We start from the raw sequence: 10,891 nt of genomic DNA on the forward strand, positions 1-10,891 counted from the left end.
ATCAAAAAAACATCATTTAGTAAAATTAATATCAATTTTTAGAGTAAAAATATCTTTTTAACTCCTTACAAAGGATTTTGAAAGTAAAATTGCCATTATAAATGGTTTACAACCCAATTAATGACTATCTGGCTTCACAAATAAAAATGAAGTCAAAATTTATAATGTGACTAAACTCTTCAGATGAAATTAACACATCTGAAAAAGCCAAGAGACTGTATTAAGTTAAGAAACAAAAATTAAAATGGAAACAAATCTAATAAAGCTGCCAGTTTGCTTACAGTTTCAAAACAAGTAAATAACATATCAATAGGTTTCAATTTAAATCTAATCCATGCATTTTCCAAAGAATTTTCTGTTTCTATTAAATGATGCATTTTTATGCACACGTCATTGACACCTGATTTGCCCGCCAGTCTTAAAATACATGAAAAAAAAACATCACATAAATAATATACATTTTGTAAAATCTCTTTAACTGGTTAAAAACTTGGAATGATCTCATGTCTTCTTTTTTTGTCTGAAAAAGAAATTGTTTTTTCTTTATTAATAATAAAAACAATATCTTTAGTATTTTGGAGGAAATCTGTTAGAGAATAATTAATTTCACATGAAAATAAAACTTACAATCCAAACAAACATTTTATTGCATAGATTAAAAAAAAAAAAGAGTTCTTTTGCATCTGTTTTAGTGATCATAACTTCTTCCTTCTCTGGGATAGTAAAATATTATAATGTACCCCAAAGGATATTTTACAAAGCTTTTATCAATTTGCTCTGTCTGGTAAAAAGTGTGAACGTTATTTCTCCCACACCCATTCTCGGATCAAGCAGAAACAATTATTCATTGACATAGACAAGACATGAATGAATGAAAGAAAAAGTAACCAATTAGACAATTACTGGTAATTCATTATTTTGTTTAATAGTAACAAGGGAAAATAATACATCAGTATTCACAGATATGGCTAAACTTGTTAGGTTTAGTCCCCTTAAATAATTTTTAATGCTGTTTCTCACACACGCATTCTCCAATCAAGTTGATACTTTAAAACAATTATTTCTTGTACCTAACAGTATGGACTGTCGCTCAGCAGTCTGAATGCAGGGGATTTGGACTAGCATGAATATCTTCACTTTGAAGGAACATAAGAAACATAAAACTTTTTACATCTATCTGTGCTATAGATTGGAAGGACTGAAAGATGCTTTTATTTTTTTAATGAATTTTTTTTTGTCTGAGCGGGGACTCATCATCTGCAAACCATGTAAAGGAACAATACAAATAGTATTTCATCTGATTGAAAATCATTAGTGCAAAAATGTACCAAAATAGTAATGTGCCCCCCGCCTTCCTTTCGTGCTAACTATACATGCCTTAGATGTTGCACAGTTCACCCTAACCCTCCCTTTCAAAACAAGAAAATGCATATAAAGAAATAGCTTGCATATACGTTGGCGAGTTCAGAAGTTTGTACATTTCAAATAAATGTTAAAATTTAAGGGATAGCATCATCAACCCTTTTTCCTTTTTGGTATGCATATTGTAATTGGTCTAACTTTGTAATAAAAAATTGCACTAGTTTTTCTAAGCGTTCAATTTAAAACAGACTATATAAATTATATAACTCTTTAAATAGAGTTTTCTAGGGAATCACATAAGATTCAAAACTTTGGTAGATTTTTTTAGTACCAGTCATGTTTGCTAACATGTTTTTGGTCAAAGTCATGACAACTCTATCCTAAACTTTTTTTCATCTGTCAAGGACATTTTAGCTCGAGATCAGAAACTAAGTCCTGTTGATCTTTTGATCATTAATGTGTGACACTTGTCTATTATTCCAGGTTAAAGTTAACTACATTACCCAGTAGCTTAATTAAGTAGCAATAACAAAGATGTTATAATTAATAAGGAATTAAGCCAAGACATAGTTTTTACTAAATATATATAAATAAAATTAGCAGATATTTTCTCGTCATGTACTCATGTGTTTTTTAATTCATACAGATAGTAGATACACATAATACAGTTATCCACTTAATAGTACAAAGGATGATCCAGTCAGAACCAGTACCTGTCTATCCTACTGTAAAGGTGACAACATAACACGCAATTTGTCCTTTGTTGCTGTCAGTGATTGTCACTTGGGCCTGGTAGTTTCCACTTGGAAAAACAGCAGCATCAACGTCCACTTCAAAGATATCAAGTTTATATTCACCCTGCCAACAGTTTCGTAAAAACAAGATTACCTGGTTGGCATTCATCATTTTTAAAAGTATGTATCTTAAAAAAAAAAAAGCAAGAAAACACACAGCACACACTATCAATAAGTTAACATCAAAACTTTTTTTTTTACATAAACTCAAGCAGTTCTAGCTTTGAATCAGAATCTCTGATCCCCAGTTATTTCACCAGCTTGTTGACATCATATGAAATTTTTAAAACTGTTCTTAACCCATGCAGGAAAAAAAATGTGGTCATATCATCAAACCTTGTTTGAACATAAAATGACCTAAATTTGTACATAGAATAACCTAAATCTTTGAGACTGTCAAAACTTTTAACCTTTTTTTTAATAATATATTTGTTTATATTACATTTGTTTATTTTACATTTGTTTGTTACAGTAAAACAGACTAGAACAAAGATTTTACATTAATAAAAAAAAAATTCTGTTTTTTTTTTATTGATTTTTTTTTTGTATTTGTCATAATATATTTTTACACTGACACTAACTTTATAAACGATAAAAAAAAAAGGTTCATGAGCTGCTACTGAATGTAAAAAAAACTTGTTTCTATTTCTTAGATTAATTGATTTTTCATTCAAATTGATTTACTTTTTTATTTGTTATTATATATATTTTACGACACTGACTTTATAAACAAAGAAAAAAAAAGGTCATGAGCTGCTACTGAATATAAATATATTTTGTTGTAGTCTAACTACCTAGGCAGCTGTTGTTCTTAAATACTTTGTACACACTGAAATGGTAAAAATAGGGTTGAGTTACACGCCCATACCTTGTTGAATGGACATGTACATGGGATTCCTTTTTGTTTCAGTTCTTCTGGACAAGGGATGGCTTCGGTCAATGAACAAAAGTTGTCATATGTGCATGAGCCTATTCCTTGGATACATGGGATGGTAATCCAGGTGCTACCTCCTGTATTAAACTGAAGCTTGATGGTGGCCTGCACTCAAACCAAAACAATGTCATTTTAAACCCAGTTTGAAACACACATATTTTATGTTTGAAAATTTAAACAAGCCTTACAGTAACATCAACTCAGCCAAAGTATAATAAATAAGTAACTATAATAATAACCAGAAATATAACAATTAAATAAATAAAATACGTACAGAAACTGATGCATCCTCTTCAACCGAATCGTGAAACAGAATATCAAAACCAAAGCTTAATGGTCCAGGAAAGTAGAGTGGTGATGGTAGAATTGTCAAGTTACGAATGTCTACGAGCTGATCTGCTGGTCCACATGACTTCCACTTGAAATCGTCAGTCAGAATATGATGGACGCCTTTTTGATTCTACAATTAGATAAAATAATCACCTGTAATTGTCATCCTAAAAATTATCTTAAATATAAATATATATATTCAATTTTATGTCCGAAGTTCATATAATACATCTTTAAGAATTATATCAAAGACTATTTTTATACTAAAATTTAAAATCTACATAACTTCTTGCTTCTAGAATTTATTACTAATATTATCACATACAACAAACAAATATTTTGTTTTTGATCTTCCCATTAATACATGAACAAAGCAAGCAGAAATAAAGTTCTATTGTTATTGTTAAGTGGCTATTAAAAAGACTGACTATTAAATTGATCCTTATTGGAAATAGGTTGTGGTTACAAGGATCTTTTTATTTTTATTAAAAACAATAACAACATTCTATAAAAAAAGAAACAGACACAACACAGAGAAGTTCATCGAGGGACTAAAATGTTTGTTTGTAAAATGTTTTACATGTTTCGGATGTTCCTTCAGAGTTGAAGATAATTACTTCCTAGTCCAAACCTCCCGCAGGACGACGGGGGATGGGAGCGGGCAGGGTTTGAACCCGGGACCATCGATAAATCTGAACGACAGTCCAGAGTGCAAACCGCACGACCAGGCAGCCATCCATAGACTACACAAAGACTTCTTGATCTTTTTCATATTCCCTACTCAACAAGTAGCGCTGTTAGAGTCTCACATAGTAAGGGGAAAAAAAGTTTTTTTAAGTGTTCAGTTCTTGTCTTAATTACAACTTATGTTCTGATGGCGCAGTTGTCTTCTAAACTTTGTTCTGACTTTACTGAGACATTTCTTTTTCAATGTTATGAAGTAATTAAAAGCCGGATAGATCCATACTTAGTTAAACTGCATCCAAGGGACTGAACTGAAGTTATACTGCATCAAAAGGACTGAAATGATGTGGATAAAGTAACTTTGTTTTTTTTGTGATATTAATTATCAACTAATTGTTAAAATAGATGCAAACTTTATTGTTCACATGTTAATTTTCATTAAATCAAAATTGTGTTATTATAGTTGATGTTTTTTTAATTGACTTCAATACAAGTCACCATTATTCTATGATGATCCATGGGGTTCACAGAACATAATGACAGCTGCATGCCACTATTATAAAAAAACAAAAAAGGGCAATAAATTTAAATATTGCTTACAACTTTGTAATCTTTGTTGATCCACTGCCTTGGCAATTTGCTTTGTAACAAAGATAGTAAAGAAGTCGGCATCTCTTTAGGATTGTCTGCTACATCAGAAAGTAGTGGTACTACATCTCTATTGACTTCCTCTTCATCGTTGATGACAAATGTTTCCACTTTACTGTATTTAAAGCTCACACTGTGTACAACACTGATGCTCAGCATAGACAGTATGAAGACTGCCTTAAGGAATAATGCAATCATTCTCTCTAGAATACAGACCTAGTGGACCTGGATCATACAAAATTAAATATTATTTATTACTATGATAGATATTGATTATCAAGAGACAGAATCAAGATATAACTCTAGACAAGAAGTTGAAGTCTCAGAGGGATTGTTTAGACCTAGTATTATAATTTATATCTAAAATATTTATATTATAATTAGACTTAGACATACACATGTCTAGATCTGGTAATTTACAATGTTACTCTACAGTATCACGAATCATAAGTATGTAACAAAAAAATGTAGAAAGCAATGTCATATGTCTAGAATATGCGTGGTAGTAGTAGTTCTAGTTCTGTGGCATTTTACGTCTCCAGAGACGATCTTTTCCCTTTGCAACTTCTTGTGTGACTAAAGAGGCCAATCCTTGATACACAGCTGCAATCGCAGGTTGGGTATATATAATCACCAGGCGCCGTTGCATTTTCACCCTTCTTTCTGCTTCTGTTATGTATGACATCTGCAATCCGTGACCCTTCCTTTATGCTCTCTCTCCATGTGGATCTGTCCAGTGCCACCTCTTCCCAGTAGTTCTAGTACTTGTTACGACTTGTAGAAAAAGAATAGATCTAGAAATACTAGAATCTAGCTAGACTATATCTATAATATTTTTTTTTCTAGATCATAAATCATTATGAATGATTAGAAGATGATGAATTGATTATTCAATTATTGAATTTATTCATATTCATCGAGTCTCATCTTTTTACTCAAACTAGTTTAAGCTAGCAGTTGAGTTAGACCCAGTTAGACTCAGTCATTTTTTAATTTGTAGATTTTAGTTTTTAGTGAATGACAAAGATTAAGTTATACCAGATATAGATTTTGATCTATAAAATAGATCTAGATTGAGGAGAATCTATGGTAAAATAAGGTGCGTGAAATGTGTAATTAAATTCAATCTCACTCCAGATTATTTCTAAAATACTTCCGCAAATACCGAAATAGCTAGAGACAGTAGAGTCTAGAGAAAGTCATGTGATTTAATCTACTTTCCGTAACCTAGCTAACTTGGCAACAACGCCAAATTAAAATTTCGAAAATTAGAATTTAATGCATAAACTGCAATGTGACACTGCGCGCCATTATCCAGGTCTATGACCAAAAAAATGTATTATATTATAGATATTTCATGATTCATTAATCAGTCATAATCAAAGAGATTAAGAGCTACGACGTTGATCCGTTTGTCAAACTTTTGGTGAGGGAATTGCGCAAAGCCAATATTTTTTTACAGACAAAAATTCTGTAATTATTTGTAATTAAATCCACATTCCACGGTCTTTCTTACGCAAAAACAGATTTTTTTTTCTGAATGATGTAACGTTCCAGAATTCCGAAGACATATTTTATGTCAACAACATACATGCCCTTTGCTAAACGCCTTATTTTTGTACATTGGGATAATCTAATGATGAAAATTAAGCTTTTTAACCGTTGGCCAAAGAAACAAATTTAATCTATGCCCTGTAGAACGCTACTCACAATTTAAGTGAGTATAGATAGGCCTACTGCTTTCCCAATAACTTGTAAACCTGTAGTTTGACTGTCTGCATCTTACTGTGTTCACTTGTTTGAAGGTAATTTAATAATACTAGTCGACCGGTGGCACGTAGAATACGCCGCTATTTTGCAGGGCCGGCCTTATATAATAGCTTTACTGCAACCTATGCGACCGCAGTGGGCCCCGCACTTTCATAGGACCCGCGCTAATTCTAGGTGTAAATTATTAAATTAAACCATTTTATAACTTATAACAGCTAGATTTCCCGCGGCCGCCTGATTTACCTGGAGCTCCTGGAAATCTGAAATTGCAAAATATACGAAAAAGTTATGGAAATCTCCGGAAATTATTAAAATTTTTAGAAAACTCATACAAATCTCCTGAAATATATAGACAAAAATTGTCATTCAATATGGAAAACGATAATCCTACGCGCAATAAAAAAAAAACGGCATTATCCCGTAATTTTGGAATCTGGTGAAAGAAGGTTCTCGCGCCTCATACTAAAGTATTACTTAAATTGAGGTCAACAATTCTCGTAGAATTATATATATATATAGATCCCTAATTCAATAAAACAAATGCTGTCAAGGATGTTTCATATAATTATCTTTCCGGCAGAGCCTCTTAAATTTCGACTTATGTCTTTATTTTTTAATGATTTATTCTTGGTACTAGTCTAGAGTCTAGTGTTTCTTATGGTATTGAGCCTTTTCATTACCGGTAATAAATGCTGTCACTATAAAGGACGTATAATCATCTTTTTTGAAGTAACGTCTGTATTATATAAGATATGTAGCGAGGCTAGAAATAGCCATCAAGTTCTGCTATGTTTGAAATTTGACCCATGTTTCGCAATTTGTTTTTCTCTAAAAAAAAAAAAGAATTTTCTTTGAGCCCCACCAATCGGAGGCAGTAAAAAGCAAAATAACAAATATTAGGAAACACCCAACACGATTTTAACATCGACATTTGTTCCAATAAAGAGCATAAAATGGGAGACTACTCTCTACATTCCGTTTACGATTGGAAAAACTATTTTTATCACAGTCAAGAGGCAAAGGTTACCAGATCAGAGGTCAGCCAATGGAAATGCAGCAAATAACTATTTAGGTTATCTAGAAACCTCCACAGTGTTGTACAGGCTTCGAGAAATCTCTACACATTCTACACCATGTAGTATATAAGAGCGAGGTTTCCATCGTTTGGATTAGATACAGTTGAGCTGTAACAAGAAAGCAAGACAACAAAGTCTTCAAGCGACAACAATCTAAGCATTTTTTCCTACACTGATATCACAAGTGATTTGCTTAAACTAATTTAAATAAGTTACATCTATTATTCTGAATTTGAAGTAACTTAACTTTAACGTATTATAAAGACATCTAGATTCTAGAATCTAGATCTATAGACTATACAGATTTAAATTATAATAGACCCAGTTAGTCCCAGTATAAGATCTAGTCGGAGCTTCATAAAGCCTAGAAGGTAAGACCATAGATCTAATAGATCTTTCTTTTTAAATAGAACTATTGTTAAAGTCAAAGACGTTATTATTTAATTAATTTACAGTAGCATTTATGATTTACATTAATTTATATTTTTAACTACTGAAAGATTGAGGCAGAGAATTAAGTTTCGCTATTTCACCAGTGAACCTCGCAGTTCTAACCACATTTTATAATTTACCTAGATCTATAATCTATATCCTAAGTTGTAGGCCAATTTGTTTTGAAAGTTAAGGGAAAGACTCAGACATTGTTGTTGCTTTTGATTCCATAGTCCAATGACATTAGATTAATCATTGTTTTATTTGTTTCTATTTGTACAGATGCCTGGAAGAAATAAAGCTCCAGCTATTGGTATTGACCTCGGGACAACCTATTCTTGCGTGGGTGTGTTTCAACATGGCAAAGTGGAGATCATTGCCAACGACCAAGGGAACAGAACAACGCCAAGCTATGTAGCCTTCACTGACACTGAACGTCTAGTGGGTGATGCAGCCAAAAACCAGGCAGCCATGAATCCCAGCAACACCATCTTTGATGCCAAGAGACTGATTGGTAGAAAGTTTAATGACAAAACAGTTCAGGGTGACATGAAGCATTGGCCTTTCAAGGTTGTGGAAGTTGATGGGAAGCCCAAAATCAAAGCAGAGTACAGAGGAGAGCAGAAACTGTTTGCCCCAGAAGAGATCAGTTCAATGGTTCTCACCAAGATGAAAGAGACAGCTGAAGCTTATCTGGGTCAAAAAGTCACAGATGCGGTGATCACAGTACCAGCTTATTTCAATGACTCTCAAAGACAAGCAACAAAAGATGCTGGTGCCATTGCTGGAATTAATGTGCTTAGAATCATCAATGAGCCTACAGCAGCTGCATTGGCATATGGACTGGATAAAGGTCAGAAAGGAGAAAAGAATGTTCTGATATTTGACCTGGGTGGAGGTACTTTTGACGTCAGCATCTTAACTATTGATGAAGGCTCAATGTTTGAAGTGAAAGCCACCGCTGGCGACACACACCTGGGTGGTGAGGACTTTGACAACAGAATGGTTTCTCACTTTGTGCAGGAGTTCAAACGCAAACACAACAAAGACATGAGCAACAACCCAAGGGCCATCAGACGCCTTCGTACTGCATGCGAACGAGCCAAGAGAACCCTCTCCAGCAGCTCTGAAGCCTCCATTGAAATAGACTCTCTCTATGAAGGTATTGACTTTTACACCAAGATCACTAGAGCCAGATTTGAAGAACTTTGTGGTGACCTCTTCAGGTCAACATTACAGCCTGTTGAGACAGCACTGAGGGATGCCAAACTAGACAAGGGCAAAATAGATGAAGTTGTGCTGGTTGGTGGATCAACTCGTATTCCAAAGGTCCAGAAGCTGTTGAGTGACTTTTTCAATGGCAAAGAGCTGAACAAATCCATCAACCCAGATGAAGCTGTAGCTTATGGTGCTGCTGTACAAGCAGCTGTACTGACAGGGGACACCAGTGAGACCATTAAAGATGTGCTGCTAGTGGATGTTGCTCCTCTCTCACTGGGTATTGAGACAGCTGGGGGTGTCATGACACCTCTGGTCAAGAGAGGCACAACCATTCCAACCAAGGCCTCTCAGATATTTACCACTTACTCAGACAATCAGCCCGGTGTCGACATCCAGGTCTACGAGGGTGAACGTGCCATGACCAAAGACAACAACCTGTTGGGCCAGTTTCACCTAACGGGCATTCCCCCTGCACCAAGAGGTGTACCCCAGATAGAAGTTACATTTGACATTGATGCTAATGGCATACTAAATGTCAGTGCTCAGGATAAAAGCACGGGCAAGTCCAACAATATCACCATAAAAAATGACAAAGGTCGACTGAGTCAAGCAGAGATAGACAGAATGTTGTCAGAAGCTGAGAAATACAAAGATGAAGATAAAAGACAACAGGAGAGGGTATCAGCCAGAAATCAGCTTGAGAACTATGTCTTCAGTGTTAAACAGGCCGTAGACGCTGCTGGAGAGAAATTGTCCTCAAAGGACAAAGACACTGTACTGAATGTTTGTAACAGTACCTTGAAGTGGATAGATAACAACTCACTAGCCGACAAAGAAGAATTTGAAGACAAGTTGAAGGAGATACAAAAGGTCAGCTCATCAGTTATGGCTAAACTCCATTCCCAAGGTGGACCTACATCTTCAAATGGTCATCAAGGTGGACCAACAGTAGAAGAAGTAGACTAAAATGGCATTTTATTTATTAGACATTCTATTAACATTTTTTTCTGTAACACCTAATTTGCACGAGTGTTTCAATGTCTTTCAATGGGTGGTGTACATGAAGTACCTGATATTTATTTAAATGATGTGCAATCTGTATGCAGAAAATGTCAATGAAATCTCATTTTTTGTTGTTGTAAATTAGTCTATGCTGATCAATATAATATGTGTATAAAGGAAAATGAATTAATTTAATGTTTGCTAGATAATGAATTGACATATATATTTATGTGCGGGAAAGTGTGAATAGTTGACCTTTATTAGGGTTTATTTGTAAAAAGAAATGTGTTAAATATTATTTTTTGTACTATAAATAAAATAAAATTAAAAAAAATAAAATTAAGGTTTGTGTGTCTTAGTGTATATTTTTAAATGTTGTATATTATAAATAATAAATTAAATCAACTAACAATAAATAAAAGCAAACACATTAAAGAATAAATGAATGAATCAATTCTATGACAAAACTAGTTAATTAGAAAACTTTGGCCAGCATTTTGACAGTCAATTAACTTGTTTATCATGAAAAGAATCTCTTATTAGACAGATTATTCAATGGCTTCCAGGATAAAAAAAACATTTTCAAACAAATATGGTTGTTGGTAGATAGAAAAAGTTTTTGATCCTTGTGGCAATGT

At 33.7% G+C, this 10,891-nt stretch overlaps 2 protein-coding genes across 7 annotated transcripts; one reads left to right on the forward strand and one right to left on the reverse strand.

Moving 5' to 3' along the window:
* Window positions 1-2,075: 2,075 nt before the first annotated feature.
* Window positions 2,076-6,039, reverse strand: LOC106075426 (ganglioside GM2 activator-like). 6 transcript variants are annotated; one of them, XM_013236389.2, is made up of 5 exons: window positions 5,918-6,039; window positions 4,705-4,968; window positions 3,365-3,550; window positions 3,025-3,195; window positions 2,076-2,220 (listed from the first exon to the last, which is right to left on the reverse strand). In XM_013236389.2, exons 2-5 carry the CDS (start codon window positions 4,948-4,950, stop codon window positions 2,080-2,082), a joined length of 744 nt encoding a protein of 247 aa, XP_013091843.1. In that variant the 5' UTR covers window positions 4,951-4,968; window positions 5,918-6,039; the 3' UTR covers window positions 2,076-2,079. The 6 variants fall into 6 exon arrangements, with proteins under 6 accessions (XP_013091843.1, XP_013091835.1, XP_013091824.1 ...); XM_013236381.2 differs by having other exon boundaries at window positions 4,705-4,977; window positions 5,885-6,003; XM_013236370.2 differs by having other exon boundaries at window positions 5,885-6,001.
* A 1,328-nt stretch (window positions 6,040-7,367) lies between these two features.
* LOC106075415 (heat shock protein 70 B2-like) lies at window positions 7,368-10,543 on the forward strand. Its single transcript, XM_056037452.1, has 2 exons — window positions 7,368-7,969; window positions 8,313-10,543. The coding sequence occupies exon 2, from the start codon at window positions 8,313-8,315 to the stop codon at window positions 10,215-10,217; it is 1,905 nt and encodes a 634-aa protein (XP_055893427.1). The 5' UTR covers window positions 7,368-7,969; the 3' UTR covers window positions 10,218-10,543.
* The last annotated feature ends 348 nt before the right edge of the window (window positions 10,544-10,891 follow it).

The sequence above is a fragment of the Biomphalaria glabrata genome, chromosome 8 (assembly GCF_947242115.1).
Source record: "Biomphalaria glabrata chromosome 8, xgBioGlab47.1, whole genome shotgun sequence".
Lineage (NCBI taxonomy): Eukaryota > Metazoa > Mollusca > Gastropoda > Planorbidae > Biomphalaria > Biomphalaria glabrata.